The sequence below is a fragment of the Prionailurus viverrinus genome, chromosome D1 (genome assembly GCF_022837055.1).
Source record: "Prionailurus viverrinus isolate Anna chromosome D1, UM_Priviv_1.0, whole genome shotgun sequence".
In the NCBI taxonomy this organism is placed as follows: Eukaryota; Metazoa; Chordata; class Mammalia; order Carnivora; family Felidae; genus Prionailurus; species Prionailurus viverrinus.
The window spans coordinates 70723477-70750927 of NC_062570.1; the positions used below are offsets into that span (position 1 = coordinate 70723477).

General features: G+C 39.7%; 1 protein-coding gene across 4 annotated transcripts in view; it reads right to left on the reverse strand.

The window, feature by feature from the left end:
• The window catches only part of RRAS2 (RAS related 2), a 75418-nt gene that overhangs the window by 11109 nt on the left and 36858 nt on the right, over positions 1 to 27451 (reverse strand). Inside the window, exons 1-4 of one of the 4 annotated variants that reach the window (XM_047876861.1) lie at positions 24822 to 24875; positions 5122 to 5209; positions 4068 to 4170; positions 3790 to 3898 (exon numbers count right to left, since the gene is read on the reverse strand). In XM_047876861.1, the coding sequence (XP_047732817.1) occupies positions 3790 to 3898; positions 4068 to 4170; positions 5122 to 5209; positions 24822 to 24860 (339 nt within the window). In that variant the 5' untranslated portion in view covers positions 24861 to 24875. Of the gene's footprint in view, positions 1 to 3789; positions 3899 to 4067; positions 4171 to 5121; positions 5210 to 21676; positions 21721 to 23513; positions 23534 to 24821; positions 24876 to 27451 lie in introns of those variants that run through there. The other 3 variants (XM_047876862.1, XM_047876863.1, XM_047876860.1) reach the window with 3 other exon arrangements.

The following is a 27451-nucleotide window of genomic DNA, read 5'->3' on the forward strand; positions in this document are numbered from 1 at the left end:
TGACAATTTCAGTGACTTTGTTCTTTCTATTGCGTGTTATTAGTGTCTAGAAAAGGGTTCAATAAATATTGGATGGATGGAAGGATGGAGGGGAGGGGAGGGGAGGGGAGGGGAGGGGAGGGGAGGGGAGGGGAGGGGAGGGAAGGGAAGGGAAGGGAAGGGAAGGGAAGGGAAGGGAAGGGAAGGGAAGGGAAGGGAAGGGAAGGAGCAAATCCAGAGATACAGAAGCCAAAAGCAAGTTATTAATAAGCAAAAGCTCTTCTGCTTGACCTCTTCCCAGATGGGTTCAGAATCTCGGGAACCAATAATAGGAATGTCCAGGGCTGACCCACAAATTCAAAGAACATGGAGAACTGGCATTTGCTATGTAACAGAAAACTGGCAAGAAACTAGAAAAAGTCCAAAGGATTGTGTCTAACACAAAGGCAGAAGAGAATGAACTGGGTCAATAACTAAGAGCAAGTAAGACTGGTTACTGAGTAAGAACCCTTTAAGGATGATGACCAAAAAGTCAACATTTCTAAACAGGGGAAGAAATTTTTATGGATCCTGTGGCCTGTCCAGGCTGTTAGTAAAGCAGGTAAAGGTACCAAGACATTATACACAACACCGTTAATTCTAAAGAGACTTTAAAAAGGTAAAAACCTTTAGCACAGCACCTCAACTTCAAATGCACGGTGTATGGCTCCCACGGCTGGGAGGTAAAGTGGTCTTTGTACAACTAGGGCCTTAGAAGAAGGTGCACCTGAGGCCTAAGATACCTGTGAGAGAGAAGGAAATACTGGCAAAGAAAGAGTGGAGGCATAGGTTAAGGTATCCCAGAGCTAAGTAAACAAAGTGTTTCAAAAATGAGAGTATGAGCATCTGTGTCAAACGTTACTGACATCTACGTAAATGGTGACCTTGACTGGGGTGCTGCATGCCTGAGGTCAGAGCAAGCAAGAATGGCAGGAAAGAGAGGAGAGCAAGTGTAGATAACGCTTTTAAGGAGTTTTGCTTGATACAAGAAGCAGAAACGTACACAGAGAAGAATGTGAGATTAAGAACACGCTTTTGCTGTAGTTACTTTTTGTTTTAAAGATGAGAGCCACTGTAGCATGACATGCTTGTGGGAATGATTATGCGGCAGAGAAATGGAACAACCAGAACAGAACCATTGCTGGGGTGACATCTATGAGCTAGTGAGAAGGAGCGGGACCCAGGGCCTACTAGAGAGGATGGGCATAGCTAGGCAAACAGTTTATCCACAGAAGTGAGGAAAGGCAGAATTGATGGGGTACATGTGCACTTAGGTTAGTATTATGTGGAGGTGGAAACATGCAGAAATATCTCAGTGAAATAGGAAAATATGATTCATCATTAGCCATGAGTGAGGAAGGGGAATAAAGCGTTGTAAGTTTAAGAATGAGAAAGTGAGTAATAAGCATGAAAACAAGTGGGAAATGAATGGACAGGGAAAGCTGGTAGATTTCCTGCCAGCCAGTATTCAAGGCTCCTGTAAGTGCAGCCATCATGCCTGAGTGTGCGGGAACCCAGAAAAGAGAAGAGGAAGCATAAACAGGAAAAAGTTTTTCTTGGTGCCCATCCTTCAGAGTAGAATCTACGGGAATGAGCAAAGATTAAGCAGTCAGATATGAGCCACTTGCTCTTCTCCCCTGGGGATATACACAGCTGAGCTCTCAGCTACAGGTAATTTATCCTGTGTACGGTTTAAAGCAGAGAAATGAATACAGAAGATCTTACTCCAGCCTAAGTGCATATGTTTTGGGTGATGGAAATATGAAACTTATCATCCCCTACAATGTTCCTCTCATCACCTTGTTTCTCATTTTACCCGGAGAATCTTTACTCTTATAAAAAGGAAAAAAAAACCTAGATGAAAAATTTTGTAAGCCTATGGCATGAAACAAAGCCAGTGCTGAATATCTGCAGACAGATGGAAACCATACACCAAACACTGGCAATCTTTGGTACATAGAGGATTAAGAGTAACGCATACAGACCCTCTGCCCCAAGCCCATCACAGCAGGGCCTATTGGGGGGGGGGGGGGGGGGGGGGGAGGAGAGGGGGAGGCATACATTCCCCTACTTTCCCTGCCCTACTTTTCCCAGCCACCACCTACCCTACAGGGGACCTCCCATGCACCCCAGGCCTCCTACCTAGTCTGTTACTAGAGTTGTATATGACCATGAAAAGGGTTTGACAAAAACCTTTTCCATAATCATGGCAGAAAGCACTCAGGGGTGGGGTAGAGGTCAGTGTTAAGATTGGGAGAGAGCCGCTTGCTTGCCACAGAGCTCCTCTGTTAGGATTTCCCAGATTCGGTAACATAGAAAAGTGTTTCTAGTATTAGAAAGGACTGACAAGAGCAGCAGACAGGTTCTACTGGCAACATTTAAAAAATATAACTCGGCTTAGAAACCCTGAAGGAAATGACCCCCCCCCAAAAAAGGAATTAAAAATAAATGTACTCTATACTCTAGGCTTAAGATGTGAGCAGTGCTGTATTCTAAGTTACTTCAAACCACTTACACTTGTTTGAAGTGAAGATCAAATTTTTTCACCATAACTTTGTAATAATTCAGATGTGAAAAGGACCTAGCAGTAAAACTTATTCTACATTAAGTATCACGAGTAAACATTCCTAAATCTTAGCATTAGAATAATATCATTCCCTTAAGCCCATGTTTTAAACTTGATATACCTTCAACAAAATTTTACAAATAGAGCACACAAATCAAAGATTATGTTTTAAATAGTTAACTACAAAATAGAAGGCTGTCCTCGATGCTATTATCAACCCATTTTTCCTGAGGTTCATACTTTTCAAACAAAATGTTAAAAACATCAACACAAAGTTATATAAAAACAAAAGAGAACTTAAATGCCAAAAAAAAAATTAAGAAACAACTTAAAAACTTATATTCCAGATATGGGGTAGAGGCTAAAGCCCTAAAAGAAATAGACACAAAAAGACAATGTAGAGCCTGCATTTATTCATATCTGACCTTGTTCTGCTCCTTCACAAAAACGTGAGCAGACAAGGTGCCCAATACTTTAAAAATTAAATGTGAAATAAGAGGGTAAAGAAACAAGTGAGTATAATCCAGCCTACAACTAAATACCAAAAATATTCTTTTCTTACAGGTTACTGGTGTTAGAGCCAGCCAGTATAAAGAAGTAACAGAAAATTCCATCATTAATGGGACTTAGGGAAAATCCAAATACTGTAATTTACGTTAAAACCACTCTCTAGATGAAGGTAAATTAGCATTCATTGAATGAGTTTATGGGGCACCTGGGTGTCTCGGTCGGTTAAGCATCCGACTTCGGCTCAGGTCGTGATCTCGCAGTTTGTGAGCTCGAGCCCCGTGTCGGGCTCTGTGCTGACAGCTTGGAGCCTGTTTCAGATTATGTGTCTCCTTCTTTCTCTGCCCCTCCCCCACTTGTGCTCTCTATCAAAAATAAATAAATGTATAAAAAATTTTTTTAAAACACTGAATGAGTTTGGCCTTAAGTAAGGGTAACTTTAAGATGAGCTAACTGAATTAGAGTTGTGGTGATTACTCACGAAATAAGAACATGTGAATGGAGGTGGTACAAATATGGGCTTACAGAGTCAACCAAAGTGTGGTGTAAAAATATGTGAGACTTTGACTTCCCCAAACCCAGACTGCCAAGCTCAGCAATTTCCCTGATCATGGCACTTTCAATGGTTTCAAGAAACACATCCATTCACTGACATGATCATCAATAACGGGATTCCCAACAGCAAAGTTCCTTCTTACCTGTCTTTGATGATCCAGATCTGCTTTATTACCAATTAAAATCATTGGAAACTCATCCCGATCCTTCACTCTGAGAATCTGTCTTTGAAACTTATAGATTTCTTCAAAACTAAAACAAAAACAAATTAATTTGCTCAAATCTCAGAATTTGGCAAGTTCCACAGCCCATTTAGTACCTTATTACTTTTCCTTTTTCTATAAAAACAAGAAAATCCAAATTCAATAAAATAGTGATCTACACATGAACAGGAGATCTACATGTTAATACTAGTACAAACCTGCCTCGATCTGTGACTGAAAAGACCAACAGGAAACCCTCGCCGGTTCTCATATACTGTTCTCTCATAGCTCCAAACTCTTCTTGTCCTGCTGTATCCAGAACTAAAGAGAAAACAACACATGTAACCATGTTCGTGTTTTCATTTTATGAATGACTTTCCCATAAGGGCAGGGCCCAATTAATGTGGGTCCTTTAGAGTATATATTTTAGACTCGGTGTAATAAACAAAAAGCCTTCTCTTCCTAGTGCTTTATTCTCAACACTAGAGACAAATATATCACCCAGCAGACAGTTTCAGAGTCATCTTCATCAGTACGAGTTGATTTTTGTAAGTTAGAATATATTAGCATACCAATTACAAGGTTAAAAATATCAAATATATCTAGGCAGATGGAGTCAGACAACCTCTAAAGTCACTTGGATGTTTTATCTCCTCCACAGAAAGGACTGAAAAAGATACCCATTCAAGAAAGATCCCTTGGTCTACTCCCCCCAAACACCTTAAACAGCAGGCGCTAACGTTATTTACTGATCTCTCTGAATGAAAGAATCCTCGAACTTAAAAGAACAGGGCTATGTTTTGTGGAGATGTGTAGTAATGTGTAGCCAAGCCCAAAACCCTATTTGCTAAAGCCTCCTCCGTGCTATAAATTCTAAGCAAGTTGACAAATATTGACTCTTTTTCTATATTTACTACACCCATTTTAACCTTTGCAAGAAAGTAGATAGGGCTGAAACTTCATGTTTCTTTCCAAATGTCCCTAAAAATTCAACTCCAACTAGTTACCATGACATGATTAGTTTCACCAGCACAAGATCAACACAATTATTGTTTTATATTACATTTGCTGAGGAATATTTAAATACCTTAATATGTAGGATAAATATTTAAATATTCAAATATCCTAATATGCAGATTCATCAATCAAAGCTGATGAAAGACACGGGCTTCAAGACCACATTTCAATTGTAGTATGCAACCTAGCAAAACACCCAAGCTTACTTTTCAAAAATATGATATGTAAACTATCAAATAAAGGAAGATTACTTACTATCTAGCCGGGCTGCTCTGTCATCTATCACACACTGCTTTGTGTAGGAATCCTCGATGGTTGGGTCATAATCCGTCACAAAATAGGACTGTAAGAAAAATAACCTCATTTTTAAATTTATGTTTACTTGCCCACCCAAGTACCAATTAACTTTATCAAATCTCACTGATCCAGAATGAACAGCAATAGTTTCATTGTATTAAGGTTTCTCCTACTAAACCTTAATAAACGTTTACTACCTTATTTGGTTTACAAAAATAGTAGTATCCTACTACAGTTGGTTTCCAACTGAATAAAACGTATTCAGAGTAGCTTCCAAGTGGAGAAAACGTACTGATATCTCTGAATCCTCCTATCTGATATATGCAAGAAGACTGCAAAAGACCTAATGCAGTGTTTTCATAATTATATATAATTTTTTCAATTATATATACCTAAGATGGGTGTATACACATACACACACACACACACACACACACACACACACACACACAGTGCTCACAGTCTTATAAAAATAGGAAAAACACAGTTATAATTCAAGTCTATCTGCAACCCAGGGGTAAGCATCAGTTCTAAGAACAAAGGAGTCTGAAACAAAGGAAGACAAACAGCCTGGAAGATCCCACACCCCACCTTCATTTCTCCCCTTCTTTCCTCATACTTGATTTTTTCCCATTCATTTGCCTTGTGTATTATCATAAGGAAACATGATTTCGGAATTTTTTTTTTCTTTTGGCTGGGATCTCAAACTTACTCGTTCACTGGTATTTTTGTTTTTTTTTTTTCATCTCTAGCATCTATTTCTGTCTTTCTCTGTTAGCAAAGCCTCCCAACTTATCTTCTGAAATCAGCAGAAGAAAGGACAGTTAAGGTAGCAGAGCAGGAAGGGAAGAATCTCAGTGAGCCAGTTAAAAATGTTTTGTGTACTACACTTCACCGTTTTTTAAAGGTTTTAAAAAGAAAACAGCGACAATAAGACTCAAAGAGACTTATTTCCCACTTCTTAAAAGGGCACTAACTAGGACACTGACATCATCCTTCTTTTGTTCTGAGCATCTCCTTTGCTCTCCCCTCTTGACTGACTTCCTCAAAGCCTACTTTCCCCCTGGCTCATTACCAAATCTGAGGGAATGACTTGGAGGAAGGCAGCTTAATAATGCTGGGAGCCAGAGCCAAAGGGGTTCAGCCATTCTTCAGGCAAGGGTTCCTGGCAGCTAGACCTGCTGGCTCCAGGGACACAGCATTCTTAAGTGACAACCCCCGGCATGTGTAGTATGCAAACACCAAGAAGCTACTCAGAAGTAGGCACTCTGAACAAGACTTCTAAAGAAACTCCTGGTTGGGGAGTTGGGGGTGGGAAGGAGACACAGATCTGCTTGCTACTACTATGACCTCATATATTGTATTTTTGAAGGACACTTTCCATACTTTATTTATATTTTAGGATTAACTTTAATTGCTTAAATGCAGGGGGTTTTTTTTGTTTTGTTTTGTTTTTACAACAAAGTCAGTAAAAGAAACATTTACCAACAAGAGCAGCTCTGAGTAGAAATCCATCTCCATCACCACCCTATTCCCATTTAAAAATAAACAGATATCAAAACAGAGATTATACTTTTTGGCCTCCGCACCTCTTCAAAAAGTGATACAACTGGCAACAAATAGTACCTTTATGCCCACTATTCTAAACAACTTAAAACTGCAGTCTTTCCCCAAGCAAGTTGGATAAAAGCATGCTGTTTACATCTTTTTAAGATTAGTTTCCTGAAACAGGTTCCTCAGCAAGAATCGGATACTTCCTGCCATGCTTTTCATCTTGTAAAACCTGAATTTTATTGACTACTCCCAGTTTATACCTAAATGTGCTAAAATGTGCTGCACTGTCCTTCCCACTTTGAAAAAATAATGGACAAATATTAAATATATTTTAATCATGAATAACTAAAATTCTTTCGATATGACAGGGTTGTTTTTTTTTTTTTTTTGCACTGTTGAGACAGAATTAAGACATTAAGGTATGTAGAAGATAAGTGGGTTTAAGTAACTTTGAGGGCCATTAAAACAAATTTTGTTTTCCTTTTAGTGGCTATTTAAGTTTCACATTTTCTTTGGCCATCTTAGCTCCTGAAACGTAATAAAAATTTTGCCACTTAGCTAACTAACACTGGCATGCACTTGTTTCACTGATACTAATTTTTAAGGCAAACTAATTGCTGGAATTTCTAGATATTTAGGTCTACATTTCATCTTCAATGTGTCCTGTTTTCAAACTGCACCTGTAGGGACCATCGCCTTGTTGCTATATATCGATTTTAAGGAGCCATCCTCTTTGTAAGCATCTTTCTCCTTCATAAAAATTCATCCTAAGGGGCGCCTGGGTGGCTCAGTCGGTTGGGCGGCCAACTTCGGCTCAGGTCATGATGTCGCAGTCCGTGAGTTGGAGCCCCGCATCGGGCTCTGGGCTGACAGATTCTGTGTGTCCCTCTTTCTCTGCCCCTCCCCCATTCACGCTCTGTCTCCCTCTGCCTTTCAAAACTGAATAAATGTTAAAAAAAAAAAAAAAAAATTCATCCTAAGGAACACCGCTCCAGGCCCTGACTGACACAGAATCCAAAACCCTCTTCTCTCTCAAAATTCCTATAAGCCACAAGTCACAATGTGCCTAAAAAGAGCATTCTTCCTGTGCAGGTAGCAGGTAACGTATATAATCATCCTCTCCCACTATGAAGACATAATGTTTCTGTTACTTAAACCCAGGCACCAGATATTTAAGGTAGCATATCACCAACAAGAAATCAGTCTCTGGTGATGGACAGTGCTGGATTTGATACTAACTGTGCCACTTTCTAGCTGTGGAAACTGAGACATGTTACTTCTCTGACCTTTAGCATCTGTAAAATAGGACAGTAACAAACCCTCCTGGAGCAGATAAACTGAAGAAATATTTATAAAGTGCCAAGACATGCTGATGATTGATAAATGTTAACCACACTGTATTATTATTTCTGTCACGCAATTAGAGGATATGAGTTAGTGTTTTTATTCAAGTATAAAGACTCATTAATCCCAGGGACAGCTGTAATAATTCCAATCCTGCTTATACCACAAACCAACCTTGGGACTTGGTATCCAAAATGTTGTGAGTCAAGATAATCTCCCCATCTGGAGTTTTGGAGATATTGTCTGGAACCTGAGCAGTAATTACACAGATACACACATAGGTAAAAATTCATCAAGCTGTACACAAGCTGTGTGCATTTTTGTACATATACAAATTACACCTCTATATAAGACACATGAATTTAATGGCCCCCTACTGTTTACAGGATTCAGTACTTTACACAACATGCAAATCCTTCTAGTTTGATCTGTGCTGCTCACCATTCGAAGCCTTATTTTTCACTACCTGAAGTCCTCAGCCAATTGCTCTTGCTATCCTGGTTTCATTCGTTTGACAGTTATTTATAGAGAGCATCACAGGGACAAGGCCCTATTTTCACAGAGCCCACTGCTTTTTAGACAACACCCAGTAACTGCGCTGTGGCTGTGGGTGAGAGGAATAGAGAATGTTAAATGTACCGGCCAAAGAACTGAAACAGCATAAAATGCCAATACCATGCTAGTTCAGAAGGCAACAAAACATAAGTGGTTAATACCCTACTCCTATAGGAACTGTGTGTACACTCACTTATAAACATAGTCCAGCAATTTGCCAAAAAAGAATACAGTCTCTCTCCTGAGGCTGCTAGAAGTTACCAACCACAGTCCAGAAAGGATATTCTATAGCAGATTGTAAGAAAAAAATAAGTACAGTATTTGCATAGCAGAAGACCATAGAGAACAGTAAAGAAGAGGGAAGGGGGACAGCAAAGAGAAAGTAATGTGCTTTCTTGGTATCACAAGAAAGAATGCATGCAGAAGGATCCCGGAAAGAAAGAGAACGCCTGCTTTCAAAGGGCAGGATGCCTTCCAGGTAGTAAGAGGGGCAAATAGAGCTAAGTCTCTTTAAGGTTAAGATATACAGAGAAAAGTTTAGAATTAGGGAAGCTATCCCATTCACACAGGGAGTCTATTTCCCCCTGATAAAATCTGACAACCTGGCTTGGGTAAGGTCATCAGAAGCCCTTAGTAACACAAGAGCATTATGCTGTGATGGCAGGAATAGTATTCCTGATTATATGCCACTAGATTGCACAACAGGAATTCTGCTTGGCTTAAGAGAATTGCCAGCTCGCCATCTTCCCATTCACAGCAGCCTTAAGGAAGAAATGGAAGGGGGAAGGGGAGGAAAGAGAATAGGCTGAGGCCACTTCTGCATTCAGTGGGTGAGTGAGAGCCCACTTTCTCCTGACCCCCAGCTACTGGTGAGAGTGCAGTTCCCAAGCACTGCCACAGAGCGGTGTCTGGTCTATACACTGGGACGGGTAATGTACTGGAAATTGTGTGGAACTCCGTAAATCTAGCACACTGGTTAAATTCACTACCCTTGCATATGTAAAGACAGGAGGCTAGATCTAAAGTGCCACTGGGGAGTTTTAAACAAACGACAGGACATTTCTGAGCACAGTGCCATTTTCAGGAAAGTCTCAGGAGTCCTCTAAAAACATGGGGTACAGGAGGAGGGGAAAGGGAGACTTTTTTTCTTGACATCCTAGTCAGCTCACCCTTTTCCCCCACACTACACACAGAATCCACATCATGAAACATTCCAGGTACAGAATTCTGTGGTTCTCTGCTCCCCTCCACTCCAAGTCAGTACTTTCCTATTCTTAATTCTATCCATAAAATCTGTATTATGTTTTTTTTTCAATTATGATAGAATAAACCAAAACATGTTTCCTAAGGGCCCATTTTCTATTAATACAAGCACTTATAAAGTCTTTGTTGGTAACAGCATGATGAGAAGAAAACTTATGGGCTCCAGGGTCTGAAAAACCTAAAATTCAAACCCAGATACCGTTCCACTACTAGAGTCCTTGGGTAAACTGATTAACATCTCTAAAGCCCATTTTCTTAACAGAAAAGGGTAAGAAGAGGGATAATTTAAGGAGGGCATGTCCCAGTGCCTGCTTCAGATGCAGCACTGAAGGATCATGGGAAAAGAGAAACCTCTGACCCAAGGGGCGGAGCACAGCTGCCCGGAGGCAGCCACGGAAAAGCCTGGCCAGAGAGAGCAGTGTATGCCCCATTCTCTTCCTGGCTAGGACTGTCTGTCTGCCTAGGTTCCACTGCCTCATCCCACCACAGTGTCCTAGTGTGTGGGGCCACCAGGGAAGCAGCAGGATGGAGTGGAAAGAGCCTGAGTTATACAGACCAGAATACAGTTCAGCTACTTTTACTACCTATGGGAAATTAAAGCACCACATTTAACCTGTCTGAACCTCAGTTTCCATGTCTGTTAAGATGGAAATAATACTGAGCTTGCAGGATTGTTGTGAAAAGTAAAACTACTGTATGTGGAATACAAAGTACAGCCTATGACACACAGTAGGCCCTTGTAAGTCTTAGCTAATGAAGGCCAATCCAATCCATACCTTACTTCCTTTGCAAGGCCTTCAACACCCCAACCAGAAAACAATCTCAATATGCCTTAATTTCTCTTATCCTTAAGGTGACAGGTCTGGATTTCCCCAACTTCAAGTACTGTAGACTGTGATTTGGAAAATATATACACCAAACTTTATATATACCTTGGAACTGATACTTACATTTTCCTTTTCCAATTGCTTATCTTTTCATATATGTGTACATGTGAATGTATAAATGATGCACTGAGCTAAACTCAAAAGAGTAGAAGCATACTTTCCTTCAAAGCTCTTCCGTGTGCAAGCTCTTCCTTGCTCCTGAATGAAATCTAACACGTCTCCTAATTTTTTCCAATCACTCTTTGATTATACATAATTGTTCAATCACTATCAGCCCCAAAACATCATGATTTCAATAGTTAAGATGTCTAGTATTGACAATTAGTCAATATCATCTAAATTAAAAAGCTTCTTTCTCCCTTCTGAGATAGAGCTTTCAAGAAGTCTGCAGTGGAGTGGGGGTGTGGCAGGGGGCACTAGTCAAATATTCTTTCTTTCCCCATTTTGCATCTCTTCTACCTCTAACGAGGCTACCTCTGGCTCCTTCAGTTTTGGAACTGAAGGGCTGGGGAGAGGTAAGGGGAGTTGAAAGGCCTCACCAATGAAATCTGGTTCCCATGCTAACTTTCTGTGGGTTTCCTGGAAGAATCTTACATGAGACCCTCCATGTGCAATTCCCATGACTTTAGTGAGAAGCAGCTATTTACACTTCTAACCCTCAAATCCTGGAATTTCCATTTCCATCCTGGTTCATATCATCTTCTAGGTGGCCATGCACAGCATCCCTCTTTAGAAGGGTTTAACCTGGTTCTATCCAGAGGCTCAAGGAAACACTACTATCTCTGAAATACAGATTACTTACTAACTATACAGCCTTCTTCCTTTCTCTCTGCTTTCCTATGGATCCACAGATTCTCATACTATTCATTATACTCTACCAAATACCAGGGATACATGTCGAGTTCTCAGAATGATTCTAGTAGACATTCCCTTATCATTTGGCTTCAATGAAAGGGGTTTAAGAGAAGCATCCTGCTCTCTAGAAGCTATGTGTGGAGGTAGGAAAAGACACAGAACACACCACAAACTAACAACTCTCTCTAAAAACATCCTGGTCTTAGAACCCTTAGCTCTCCACACTTTATTTACTGGGGATAAAGAATGGGCTAAATGTGCAAAACCAAGTTAAGGCCACCTTAGGCAAGTTCTTGAATATGAAGGTAACCTGGTAACTATTGCTTTATTCTCAGCCTCTCAAGCTTCAAGAGAAACTCAAATATGGTAGAATTCCAGTTAAAGCCCTGTTATAGATTTCCAACTAGATTTGATGTCCAAGGCCTACCTCATGCTTCTTAGAACTTTCTTGGAGTTAATAAGCAAAGTACACTGCATATAGTCAGAACCTCAAAATACTGGAATACTTAAAAAATGCTCTAGGTACGAAGATTATAATGAGAAGTCAGAAATTTATTTCCCAGAGCACAAGGACCTGGTTAGCTATCTATCAGTGCCTCTGTTTGCTAAGACAAGAGCAGTGTAAATCCCTCTGGTAACACTAGAGAAGGCTGCAACAACTTCAGGCAGCTGGGGCCAGAGTCAGGCTCTTCCTGGTGTCACTTTTTAACAGCAGCTGTCAAGTCACAGAGAACCTTTGTTCCCTGCAACACCCTCTCTTATTGTTATGTCAAATGTTTCCAATATAGTTGATATTCCTTTACTCAAGGACATATTTTTTCCTGACTGCAATTAGTATTTCATTTAACCTAACATGTATAATTACGGAGATCCCCATAATGGATCTTCCAGGACTCTAATGCAGAATAAAGAATACCCTAAGTCCAGTAATCCTTTTAGTTTCTTCTTAACAAAACTCAGGCCTTCAGTCAATGTTGCTAATTGTGTCAGACTGTCTATAGCCACCCTGTGCCTTTCATGTGACTTCTGTACCATCTCAAGGATGATACTCACACCTCAAGTGAAGTATTCGGTTGCAAACCGATGGGCCTGGTATGGAATGAGAAAAAGTACAGTACAAAAGTCAACTTACAAACTGGTTCTATTTCAAATGTTTGTTTCTAAGTCAGTTGGTGCTCATTTCCCCAGGGAAAAATTGTTCTCATCTGTGTTTAGGTCCATAAGGCCAGACCACAAGAGCTACCATTGAAATATGGTCCCAAGCCAGTATTAACCCTGAATTCTATTCTAACCTCTGAAGCAGAGGCATTTGGCCCAAGAAGAGATGGGAAGGGAATTTCCCTTCCTTTCCTTTCCCAGGGCAGACAGCCAGGTAGAAGCTGCACCAATGAGGAAAAGTTTATCTTTGGGGCACCCCTTGGACAACCCAGCTGCATCATCCTGCCCCAACTTCCCATTACCCCACTCTTACCCTAGCTTCAGCTTCCCTCTGAAAATGTTCTAAGTAGAAAACCACTTACTACTCTCCCCACCATTCCTTCCATTCTCTGCTCTCAAATCAAAACTAACAATCCCTCAGGAAAGCTAGATCTCACCCAGAGGCACTAGGTGGAAAATCATCAGTCCAAATTAGAGCACGTTGTGGTAGGAGTTCACCCCTAGCTCACCCCTTCAAGTGATGCTTGCTCTTTTAAAAAGCAAAATTCTGGGGCACCTGGGTGGCTCAGTCGGTTGGGCATCCGACTTCGGCTCAGGTCATGATCTCGCGGTCCATGAGTTCAAGCCCTGCGTCAGACTCTGTGCTGACAGCTCAGAGCCTGGAGCCTGTTTCAGATTCTGTGTCTCCCTCTCTCTCTGACTTTCCCCTATTCATGCTCTCTGTCTCTCTCTGTCTCAAAAATGAATAGACGTTAAAAAAAAAATTTAAAAAGCAAAATTCTAAACCAAAATGAATCTTTAGTAACATTTTTGGCACAGGTCAAAAAGAGAAAGAAAAGCTTCAGACTCTGTGAAAGGAAAATTATTCAGGGTGTAAACCACCATTTCATGATGTCAGCTCACCAAAGGGAGCGTTACCTTACTCCTCAATTCTTTTAATCCTCTTGAACCCACAGGCTTTAAAAGGAAAGAGAAAGGATTTCCTCTTTCCTTCTTTCCCTTCCCTCCACAAACCCTATCAACTTGTAAAACTAAGGAACTGCGTGTGAACTAAAAATTTTTGGTTCACAGTACCAGGGGAGTGATTTTGATAAGGGGGTGGGGAGGCTGCCAAGGCTATATAACCAGCATTCATATATACAGATTACTAGTAGGTAAGACAAGCTTAACTCAGGTACTGCCTACACAACTACATATCCATCCTTCAGAGCTGCCATAATATTTAGAAACCAATGAGCAACTGAAAGCCAGAGGCCTCTACCTACAGCATGATAGAGTTTATTTCCCTTGTTTGAACTTAATAGTTATTCATTTGCTCTCATCCTGCAATAATTGCAGTCTCATTTCAAAAGATAACATATAAAGCCTAAATGAAGTCCTAAGGATAAGAATTAACAATTTTTTTAAAGTACAATGACAACTGGCACAGATACAAGTGATAAACAGAGGGCCGTAAGCCTAAATATGTATGATATGTGGACATTAATGAATAGCTCATATTATCCCCATGGGAAGTTTGAGTAAATCCCATGATGTTCCCTTTGGCACACCAAGTCTTTATGGTGTCTTTCAGTTCTTGCTTTAATGAATCTCATCTCCTAGGGAATGTCCCTATCCACCCCATCCTTCCTATTCTGATAGCTATTACCTTAGCTAGGTTATTCTTCCTTATCTCTACCCTCATGTGGACTGGAGCTGCCTAAACAACTGGCCTCTGTGGGACATTTTAGATGAACAAGACAGCCCCTGAACTCTGGGGCATGCAACTGTTCAGGCCTCACCTGGGTCCCATCTCTGTATCCTTCCTGTCCATATCAGAGTCCTCCCGTGGCGGCGGGGGGGGAACCTCACACAGACCTCAGAGCCAATACTGACTTTAGGCAGGAAGCATTTTCAACCATTACAAGATCCACATTCAGAGTCTCAGCACTATTAGCTCTTACTTGCCTGACCTTAGCAGGACAGTAACAATGCTGATAACTGCTTCTGTTTCATTCCCAACCCCGACATCACCATCTCTCCACCCTCTTCTCAGACTTTCCCAATCAACACAGGGTTCCAACTGTTATAATTGGCTGCTGCTACACTTAACTCTTTTCTTCTACTGGAAATCTGCTAAGTAATCCAGGCCATTCCTAGAACTAGGGCCTCTTTTTAAGAGCTTTATTGGAATATAATTCACATACCATAAAATTCACCCATTTAAAGTATGTTGTTCAACAGTTTTTAGTAATTCACAAGGCTGTGCAACCATCATCACTGTCTAATTCCAGAACATTTTCACTACCCCCAAAAGGAATCCTATACCCCTTAGCAGTCTTTTCCCCTTGTCCCATCCCCTCCCACTCCTAGGACCACTAAACCACCCATCGGGACATTTCATGTAAATCCAGTCATACATCATGTGGTCTTTTGGGTTTGGCTTCTTTTACTTATTAGCATACATTTTTAACGTTCATCCATGTTGCAGCATGTATCAGTACTTTGTTTCTCATTCCTTTCTCAGTGATATGCCATCACATGGATATATCATATCAGGTAATGGACATTTGAGTTGTTTTTATATTTTGGCTATTATGAATGATGCTGCCATGAACATTCATGTATAGTCTTCTGGGTGAACATATGCTTTCACTTTTCTTGGGTACGTATCTAATGGTGGGATTGCTGGGTCATACTGTAACTCTATGTTCAACTTTTTGAAGAACTGCCATTTGTTTTCCAAGTAGCTATGCCATTTTACATTCCCATCAACAGTGTTTGAGGGTTCTAATTTCTCAGTATCCTCACCAATACTTATTGCTGAACATGTACGTGTCTTTTTAATTCTAGCCATCCTAGTGGATGTACAGTAATGTCTCCTTACACTTTTTTTTATTTTTTTTTTTTTTAAGTAATCTCTACACCCAACATGAGGCTCAAACTTACAACTGCAAGATCAAGAGTCACGTGCTCTAATGACTGAGTCAGCCAGGTGCCCCTCCTTACAGTTTTCATTGGCATTTCCCCTAACAGGATATTGAGTATCTTTTCACATGCTTATTGTCCATTTGTGTACCTTCTTTGGACAAATGTCTGCTCAAATCTTTGCCCACTTTTAAACTGGGTTGCCTTTTTACTGTTCGCTGTAAGAGTTCCTTATATATTCTGGATACAAATCCCTCACAAGATCTATCATTTGCAAAATTTTTTCCTATAGCCCCGTTATTTTAAAGTCTTCCTACCTTAAATTAGTACACAGTTCCTAAATCTCAATCCCGGACCAGAGTCCTGTTACCAACCAACAATCTGCCATAATTCCAACTTCCATATACCCAGATTTGTGGGTTATATCTGCCCTTGTGCTCCATCAACCAACTGCACTATCCTTCTACTATGCGGTGCATCTGCTTGTGGTAACTGCTACCTAGAACAAAACTTCCATTGCTATACATTCCTTCTCCCCTAACACCCATCCAGTCCACCTCAACCCTGAACTTTCCCCATCACACTGAACTTGCTCTGCCTATACCATACCCTAGCACAGTTCACTTGTGCCAGTTACTACCCTACTTCATCAATTCTAATATGCCATCAAATTTAAGACCAACATTAATTTATGTGCCAAGAAAGAATAAAAAAACATCAACTATGGCATGTCTTTGATTATGAAGCCTCTCAATGTCAGAGACACCAGAATGCAGGGGGAAATGTCTCTTAGAATCAATGAAATACAGTAGTTCTACACAACAACTCTGTAAGGCTGGTATTGTTCCCGATGAGATCATTGAGGCTCAGCAGCTAAATGACCTATCAGAGGTCACAAAGTCAGTAGGTTGGTAGAACTGAGATCCAAATTCAGGTCTGACTCCAAAGCAACACCACTTCCATTACACTTTCTTTAATCTGCCACATTAACATCAAAGCATGCAACATGCACCAGTTTAAAAAAGAAATCTTGTTACTCTTAAAATAACTTACCTTTAAAATTATAAACTGCTATTGCCAAATAGAAAAAAAATTAAAAGTTTCATTCAAAATGAAAACACTCCATTTCTACATTAAGAATAAAGGTCTAAGGATGGCAACATAAAACATTATACATACACACACACACACACACACACACTTTTTGATCTAGCAATTTCACTTCTGGAAATGTATCTTACCAATACATCTGTTCATAGGAAACAACATGTACAAGATTATTCATTATTGAATTTTTTTTAATCTAAAAGAATGGAAGCAACTTAAATGTCCTTCAGTAAATGACTGCTTAAATTATAAAACACTCACTCAATATGAATGCAGCCATTAAAAAAAGAATGACTTCATGTACTAATAATGTGGAGTAATCTCCAAGATATGTTGTTAAATAGTTTACCTACTTGCTTTATGGTGCATAAAATATCTCTGGAAAGATACACAAGAAAGATACACAAATACCATTACCTGTGGGAAGAACCCAACCTGGTTGCTGGGAGACACCGGATGGGAGGGAAAATTTACTGGAGGCTTTGAAATCCAAAACATGTGAATGAAAGAGGGAATCAAGGGGAAAGACCTAGACATATTAAACACAAACTTTTTAACAATAAAAGCAGAGCATGAGCGTGTGAAGACCCCTGATTATAGTCCCAGCTCTACAACTAGAGAAGTGTTCCTGGAGGAGTCAACCTCTGTCTTGACTTTCAGTGTGAATGAGGAGTTTGCTTTGTATGATCTTTTAAAAGACTCCAGCTAATTTTATTATGGCATGTTTAGCTCCTACACTGTGTCAAATGTAATTTGTATATGATATAAAGAATTCCTTTGTTTTTATGTGTATGATAAAATAGAAAGAATATCAGATTTTAAGCCAGGAAGGTTTGCTTACAGCCGTAGCTCCCACTACTTTCTAGCTGTAGAATTTGCAGCAAAGCACATCACTAACACAAAATACTATTACCTGGGAAGTTGAAGTTATAGCTACTTTCAAAAGTTTGTTACAAGGAGTCAAATAAGATGCATAAAAATTTACTAATATTTTTATGCCACTATGTAAAATGTAAATTATTAATATACACAGAATCCCCCTTCAGGTATTATAAACTAAGTGTAGGAATGAATGTGGATTTTGGAGTCTGTCAGGCCTGGATATCCCATTTGACTGGTATGAGATCTTGGGAAGGTTATTTAAATCTCTTTAGGGGCGCCTCGGTGGCTCAGTCGGTTAAGTGTCCGACTTCAGCTCAGGTCACGATCTCGCGGTCCGCGGGTTCGAGCCCCGCGTCGGGCTCTGGGCTGATGGCTCAGAGCCTGGAGCCTGCTTCCGATTCTGTGTCTCCCTCTCTCTCTGCCCCTCCCCCGTTCATGCTGTGTCTCTGTCTCAAAAATAAATAAACGTTAAAAAAAAATTAAATCTCTTTAATAAATCTTAAATCTCAATTTCCTGACCTATCAGATGACCATAATGATTCTCACTTGAAAGGGCTACTGTGGAGATTAAATGGCACGGTCAAATACCCTGTACACTGCTTAGCTCAAAGCAAGCACTTAAAAAATGGTTCTCTTCCTTTCCAAACTTAGAAAGGAAAGACTGCCCCATAAAGCAGGTAACTAACCAACTCCTTTTGCTGCCCAGAGCCTGGCCTGTTACTTCCCTTTTCATTTCCTTTCCCTTCAATCCACTGCCACATACAAATATCCTAAAACCCATCTTAATTTCTCATCTCTTCTAGAACAGAGAATGAATGATCTGTAGGAGCACAACTAGAGGTAAAGGTGGCTGGTGATTTTCACAGCCCACGTTCTACTCAACTTTTAACAAATGCTAACAGAGCACCTACAATGTCTAAGGAGCTGAGGACGGAATCCAGGTCTCATGGGGCTGTGGCAGTTCTGTGGAAGGCTGACCGTCAACATATAAATATGTATAATATAGCAAAGGTCATATGACCTCTAAAGGAAAATAAAGGGGCTGACAGCAGCAGAAGCTAGCAAGGAGAATGTGATATTGAGGGCCAGAGAGGCCTTTGCCGGCAATGTGACATTTGAGGACAAAATCCAAGGTCAGTGGAGAGAATCAGCCACGCTGCTATGTGGAAGAAGATCACTGCAGGCAGAGAGAACATCACGTTAAAGGTAGTGACGTGAGAGTATGGGTGACATGGCTGAGCAGCAGCAAGGAGGGCAGCGTGGCTATGACAGAATCAACGACAGGGAGAACAGTACATGAATGGAGGCATTCATGTACTCCAATGTAGGCCATGGTAACGACTTTGGGTTTTATTCTAAATAAAATGAAAACCACTGCTGAATTTGATGCTCTAATCTTACTCTATACTGGCTGTTGCCTTCCTTTCCCACTCTTGCTATGCAACAGACAGAAGTCTTCTGATACTTCTAATCCATAGGGATTAGCCAAGAACCATCCCACAGACGTAATCAAAGCAGTGTGTAGGTACATGGTGCTTATGATGCCCTTTAAGATGTTGTGACAAAAGATTTCTATTGATTCAAAGGGGGGGGGGGGAAGCACTTTATACATATTTAGAAAAATGTTGGTCAATTATACTTAAAAAAATGTATTATTGAAATAATTTAAGTTTATTTATTTATTTTGAGAGAGTGAGAGAGAGCGCGCACACACGCGGGAGCAGGGAGGGGCAGAGAGAGAGGAGAGAGAGAATCTCAAGCAGACTCCATGCTGTCGGCCCAGAGCCTGACACGGGGCTCAATCTCACGAACCAGGAGATCATGACCTGAGCCAAAATCAAGAGTCGGACACTTAATTGACAGAGCCACCCAGATGCCCTTAAATAATACATTTTTAAATGTGCTTAATTATTTTATAGAAACATAGGTACAAATGAAGGATATTAACATTGTGAACTACCAAAGATATATGTATACCCAGGCAAAATGTTCAATGAGCTTTGTTATTGTGAAAAACTATTAACAACCTAAAGTCCGTTAACAGGAAATGTTAAATGAATTATGGTAGATCCATTATAGAATAGTAAAGTGCCACTGAAAGAATGAGATAAGTCTCTATGTATGGATTTCAAAAGTATCCACGGTATATCAAGGTCATTCATTCAACAAATATTTGATAAGTACTTACTACTCAGGAGCTGGGGTACAGTCCTGAGAGAGAATGAAACTGATACGGCCCTGGTGCTTGTGGAGCTCACATCTTAGTAAGGGTGACAATACATAAGCAAGCAGAATAAAGATGACAATTCTTGAAGCAAGTGCTACAAAACAGAACAGACCTATGCGGATCGAGAATGGATGGGGGATGGGGCTTGTTTTTAAAAATGACATTACCAAATACTATAGCCATGGGTCTATAGCACAGGTGAACTTTAAAAAAAAAAAAAAAAAAAAAAAAAAAAAGGCCTTATTGAACCTCTTCTCCTAATAACAATAAGAACTAAATTTCTCATGGCTTCCATTTCAAAGTGGGAGAGAAGGAGAGAATGTTCTCACCAGAGGTTTCCTCCAAACCACAAGCCAGGAGGCTGGGCCAGCACTTCTCAGAAAGTGGTTCTGTCTATTCACACCAAGGACTACCCTTCTTACTTCTGATTATTTAACCTCATTTATCCACCCAGCAATTCTTGGCTTCTATGAAATCCCTCCTTGCGGCACACAAATTTAAATCAGACTAGATCACTGGCTAAATTTAAACTCTTTTAAGTGGAGACAAACATGGTTCCTATCAAAAGGAACCATACATTCGTCTTACAAAAATACCCAAATATGTAGATTTAAAAAGTCAAGAGCTAAATGGCATGTGTCCACAGAATTTAAGACTTTACTCACACCATTTAAATGTCCCAAATTATAGCTTGTCTATATGTGCACAGCCTAATTTCACAGTACAAGAATGCCACATCAATCGCAAACCACACGAAGAGAAAATAAATACGCAACTAAATTCTGAATCACATTTGTATGTACTTAAGTCAGCTACTAAAACTATTACTCTGTTTAGTAAAAGTACTTTTACAGCGCTTACTTGCAGATTCAAGAAAAGGTTTACTCACTGTAGTGGGCTGAACTGTGGCACTCAAAAAAAGACTAACTCCTAACTCCTAACACCCCAGTACCTATGAATGGGACCTTATTTAGAAATAGGGTCTTTGCAGATACAATTAAGTTAAGGATGTACAGATGCGATCATCCTGGATTTAAATCAAATCCTTGCATCTTTATAAGAGAAAAGAGTAGAAGATCTGAGACACAAACAGACAAGACCCAGAACGGAAGGCCACGTGAAGGCAGAGACAGAGACTGGAGTAATGTGTCCACACAAGCCAAGTACAACAAGGGCTGCCAAGAATCACTGCAAGCTGGGAGAGAGGCATGGAACGGGATTATCACTCAGAGCCTCCAGAGGAAAACTAACTCTGCCGACAACTTGACTTCAAGGTTTTGGGCCCCCAAACCATGAGCGAATACATTTCTATTGTCTAAAGCTACCAAACTTGTGCTAATTTGTTATAGCAGACCTAGGAAACTAATACACTCATCTATAAAATATGAACTCCTTCCTTCTCCCTAATAATTTTTTGTGTGCATTTTACAAGCCCAAGAAAAGTGAGTGAAAAAACAGAATAGTTTTTCTATTCACAAGCTAGTAGAACTGAAAAACTGAACTGCCTTCATAGTAGCAGCGTTACAATCTATTGCAAAAAGTAAGTTTTCGTTCTCTGGACTAGAAAGATTCAGTTGGTCAACAAAAACACAAAAAGTGAAAGAAAGTAAATGGATTTAAATGGTTCTAACTTTGGGGAAAGTAGTCAAAAAATATGATAAAGTCAAGAATTCATAACTAATTGTATTATTTTTAGTTGTTTTTTAATTATAAAACAATACAGCCTCATTCATTGTGAAATTTGGAAAATCGTAAGAAAAAACGTTAAACTCACCTTCAGAATCAAATCCTGTCCTCACAATTTCTCCCCTTAATTGCTCAAGTAAGGCCCATCATTACAGGCCTTTGTTTACAATCAAGTTAATATGGCAGTTACACAACTATGAAATTGAGGGTCTACAATGGAAATTCTGATCTAATTTTAACATAAGCCTTATAATTGAAACACACAAATGGGAACTACAAGGAGAGGCTATTGTCGTGGGGGTTTCCGACAAGGTGCTTTCCCTTGATCATTTTGGGTCCTAAACTGTTCTGGTCTCTAATCATAATTTACATATCAACCAAGCACTTGATTTTAGAAATAATATTTTTAAGTGGTGAAAAGCCGCCGATAAAGATCAAAATATTAACAAGTTTTATTCAAGAGTTTGACTAATGATCTCCCACATTTCACTTTCATTTTATTTTCTCAAAAATAATTATCAGATAAATAGATGGCACAAAAGGTAGGTAAAGAGGAACAGCTAGTAGCTGCCACGCAATTGTGCAGGTTGAAACACTGAGAAAGAAAACTGTTGCCAAACCAAATCTCTGAATGCAGGTTAAACAGCAATGGTTTTGTTGAAAACAAAAATTTCACTAACTCCAGGTACATTTTCAATCTGTTCTGCCATCTAAATATGTTTGTTCAAAATTACACAGCCTCCCCACTCCTTCAGTGTGGGCTACACACAATGACTTCCTTCCGAAGAACGTGGAGCACAGGGGGAAGGAGACTAGTAGCTTTAGAGCAAAGAAACCACACACACACTATCCTCAGCCAGACAACTATGGTCAACATCAAGAGTCAAGAATCGTGTTGACAGTGCACACCCTTGATGTGATGTGATAAGCATGGCACTTTCCACCTGTGTCTTCCTCCCCAAAACCCAAAAACCCAGTCTGGTCATAAGAAAAACATCAGACAAATTCCAATAGAGGGGCATTCTACAGAAATACTTGCTAAGTTCTCTTCAAAATGGTCAAGGTCACCAAAAAGAAAGGAAGTCAGCCAAGAGGAATCTAAGGAAACATGACAATGAAATGTAATGCAGTATCCTGATGGGACCACAGAACAGAAAACAGATTATTAGGTAAGAACTATGGAAACCTGAATAAAGTATTAACTTCGGTTAATAATAAAGTATCAATATTGGTTCGTTAGTTATTAAAAAACATACCATATAATTTAAGAGGTTAATAATAGAGAAACCGGGTGCTGGGTATACGGAAACTTTGTTTTATCTTCTCAATTTTTCTGTAAACCAAAACTTTTTTTAACATTTTTTATTTTTTTGAGAGAGCGAGCAGGGGAGGGGCAGAAAGAGAGGGGGAGAGAGAGGCACAGAGAGAGAGAGAATCCCAGGCAGGCTCCACATTGTCAGTGCAGAGCCCCAAGTGGGGCTCAAACTCACAAACTCTGAGATTATGACCTGAGCCAAAATCAAGAGACAGGCGTTTAATCCACGCACCCCTAAAACTTTTCTCAAATAAAGTCTATTTTTAAAAAATTTACATGAAAATCATTTCCAGAAAAATAGTAATTAAGGTCTCAGTTTTCTAATCACCTACATATAAAAGCTATGGAAAACTAGGGCCACTAAGCAGTTTCTTCTAGCACTAAGATTACATCTAGATTTTGCAAGACTGATAATTAAGGTACTCAGGGGCAAGATAAAGGGAGACTAGACCTACACTACCTTTCAAGCAAATCAGATGCTTTACAGTGATAAGGGTGTGAAAGCCCCAAGTCTCATAATCACAGAGCTACTTATAAATACGATAATCTCAAACCAATAAAAGTAACAAAAAATAGTGCAGAAGAAGATTCTTCTAAAGCAGAAACTTACGTGCAGAAGTTTGGTCGTTCTTCACCATGGACTAAAATAAACATTATGTCCCTAAACACAAGGACTCCCCATTTCCTCATTTACATAATGAGAAGTGACTTTGGCACAGTGCAATATTCAAAGGATACTCACAAGATAATACTATATCATAAATAAAAACATAACATTCTTAGTCTTTCACTTCACTGGAATCTGCTAAAAGCAACAAATTCAGGTAAAGTGTACTAATACTTTATCACTGAGGTAGGCGTCAGTATGAAGCAAGACAATCAACCACAGGAGAAAGACAGAATGGATGCAGGAGGGGAAAGTAGAAGTCATCGTGAACTACTTATTAACATTTACCAGGCCCTCCTCTTAAATATTTGCCTCCTCCTGCAGAAGTGTTCTGAAGAAACTCTCATTTCAATCAACACTTAAGTGAGATGACCCTAAAAACTGCTACACTGCAATTCAGCAAAAGTGGGCTTCTAAATACAAGTCAGACATTGGAGATAACAAAAATAAATTGAGTAACAGTTCTTGCCCTCTGGGTATATACTCATGGTCAAACCAGAGGCAAGAAAACAAATCCCATCTTTTGTTGACTCTAGGATGCCATCAATTGGAAGATGCATCCTATCTACAAAGACATTAAAATACGAATTTTTTAATGTCTCAGGGTGACTGGATGGGTGAGTCAGTTACACGTCCGACTCTAGATCTCGGCTCAGATCATGATCTCACGGTTGATAGATCGAACCCCACGTCGGGCTCTGTGCTGATAGTGCTGAGCCTGCTTGGGATTCTCTCTCCCTCTCTCTCTGTCCCTCCCCCACTCACACACTTGTGCTCCCTCGCTCTGGCTCTCTCTCAAAAATAAAGAAACATTTTAAAAAGTTTATTAATGTCTCAGAATGGATAAGATATTACAGTTTCTGAGTGATAAATGCTAGGGTGAGTTTAGCAAAAAGTACTGTGGAAGCAGAGATGTGGATGCACTACCAACTGACACTGCTACCTTCACAGTTCTGGGGTGCAGGTGTCACTTGAGCAGTGCCACAGCTTGTAATCCTCTACGTCAGTGGGGAAATACAATTCAAAAATTATTCATACATCTTGCCAGGAACAAATTTATTTACAAAATGCAAGACAGACCTGTAAAGATGCAGAATATCTTTATTAATAAAATATTTTAGAGCCAACATGAATAAATTCATATTGACATTTCACTAAATTATTTGGGAAACAAAATGCGCCGGACATTTCTTTAGTTCTAAGAAACGTAGTCATTTTATCAACAAGAAACTCAGAAGTGAGAGAACTTACCAGTTTTTCCTTTTGACCTTCCTCCACAAAACAAATCATACCCAAGCTTTCAAATGTATGAAGAGAGCAATCATCAACTACACTTCTAAAAGAGAATCAGGCCAGAGCGCCTGGGAGGCTCAGTCGTTAAGCATCTATCTGAGTTTGGCTCAGGTCATGAGCTCACAGTTCGTGAGTTCGAGCCCTGTGTAGGGAGACCACGAGCCCCGCCTCTCCCCCCACCCCCACCTGTGCCCTCTCTCTCTCAAAAGTAAACAAATAAATACATAAAGGAGAATCAGTCCATTTTTAGAGACAGCAGGAAGAGCAAAATCATTTTCATGTTTTTCCCCTTCAGTTAGGACTAACACTCTTACTTTAGAACAGGAAAACCCTGTCTCTGCAAACTCCTTAAGGCCATGCACATAAACCCTAGAGAAATATTTGTTGAATGAATGAATCACTATCGTAATAAATCCTATTTTTGGACGTTCACTCTTTTAACACTACAGTGCCCAGGGATGAAATGGCATCTGTTCAGGTAGGTGCCCTTAGAAGCAAACCCCTTGTTCCACGGCAGTATTCCTGTGCCTAACCAATGGGACTCTCACCCAGTCTCCCAGGACAAGCTTCCCTGCTGTGGTCATCACAAAAGAGCCAGACTCGGCCGGGCCATGGAACAGCTGAGGCAAAAGAAATATTTCCTGAGGAAGGCAGACAGTGTACAGTAAAGACAACCGAAATACAGGTATTTTATTGATTCTTTCAGTCCCCACTTTTGAGGCTATTCAAAAGTCACTGCAGATCAGACTTGCAGAAAAATTAAGTTTTACATTTCAAACTCCTTCAGGGACACATACATCAGATACACATTGAGTCACATGTATTGATTTGGCAACAATACCTCTACAGAGTTTATCATGTGCCAGGCACTAAGTATTTTGCTTACATTAGTTCACTGAAACCTCACAAGAAGTCCATGAGGTAGTAAGTACTTATTATTTGTCTCCATCTTACAGGTGAGGAAAAGGAGACATAAGAGGTTCAGTAACTTGCTCAAAGCCACAGGCAGTAAGTGGTAGAGACTGATTCCAAGCAGTCTGGCTCGATTAGGTGCCCAAAACCACTACATTACACTGAGAGCTACCTTCGGAAAACAAAATAAATGTATTGCCTCTATTTTGTCTGTATTTATGGAGTAAAATGTCCAGACCTCAAATCTTCCCCACACATCTCAGTCAACCTTGACACTGGTAATAAGCTGGCCAGAAGGCAAAGGAGTGTTTCCTAGGTATGTATCACCGGCATTGCAATAAACACAGATATAAAACTATCCAGACTCCCTTCCACCTTCTGAGAGCACGATAACTACAAGTTCACCATACATAATGATTTCTCCTTCCCCTTTAAAGTGTTATCAAAATATCTCATACCCAATACTAAACTGACAAAAGGTCATGATGCTACCCAAGACTTATGGTAGAAAAATACAAATAAGTTTTATTTTTCCAAGTACAAAATGGTTACACAACCAAAACAATAGAAACTTGCAGGATAAACTAGCAAAAACAGATGCAAGAGAATCCAACATGATGAGATAAAGGAAGTTAGTTCCATTCAACCCATACTGAGTCTAAGATCTCTTACCTTAAGGCACTCACAGTAAGCAAGCTGTCAGCCCAAAAGAGGAAAAGAAAGAGCTTACTAGAGAAATGATAATAAGATTATAAAATTCTAGACAACTCAACTGTAATCATTTACATACATACAACAAACTAATCACTTTACAAATGTTTAAAGAACAAGAAATGATAGGGGCAGGGGTAGTCACAGTGTGAAAAGAATATAAAGATGAGTTAAGTAAAGGTCTTCCTGCATAATTGATTTATTTAGTTGTAGCACACTGTCTACTCACTCCATCCCACAAAAAAGCCACATTCATTTGAGGTCATTTTTACCTCTTGCTATTTCCTCTGCAGTGAGTCTGCAAAGTTGTGAGGCACGGTAGTGATCCTACTCATTGAACAGAAAGCAATTGAGTGAAACATACAAGCAACCAGACCTCTGGCACCCTGTGAAACCACAAGAGAGCAAGATCTTTTTTTTTCCCGTGTTCTAACACATTTTTTAAAGTCTTTTTCTTAAGCAGCAGCATACCTTGAATGATTGCATGCTTGTCTGAAGTCACATGCTCTCTACCTAAAGTCAAGTCAACTGACACTGAAACTGGAGAGTAAGTCAAAAAAAATTTTTAAGTCAAAAATTTTAAAAGAGCTTCATTAAGCAACACTCATTTACTTGTTCATTTCCCTAATTTCAATCTATAAACAAAAGCAATGGAAAATTTTTCCTGTAGAAACTCATTCATACTTAGTCTTCAAAATGAAACCAGGTTGGCCCAGAGATTTGCCTTAATCAATTTTTTAGTGCTTTCAGGAAAACTTCTGTAAAAAGCAGAGGAAAGGAATTTTTCTGAAAGGCACTAAATATACTGTGTTTGTATAAAACTGCATGGATTGACAAAAATAAAAATACTAAATAATTTATTTCGAAATTTATTTTTCAAGATCCTAAAAGCAATTATGAAAAGAAACAGGATATAAGATATGGGAAAACCTTGAAAATACGAGTTAATCTTCTTAGTAACTTAA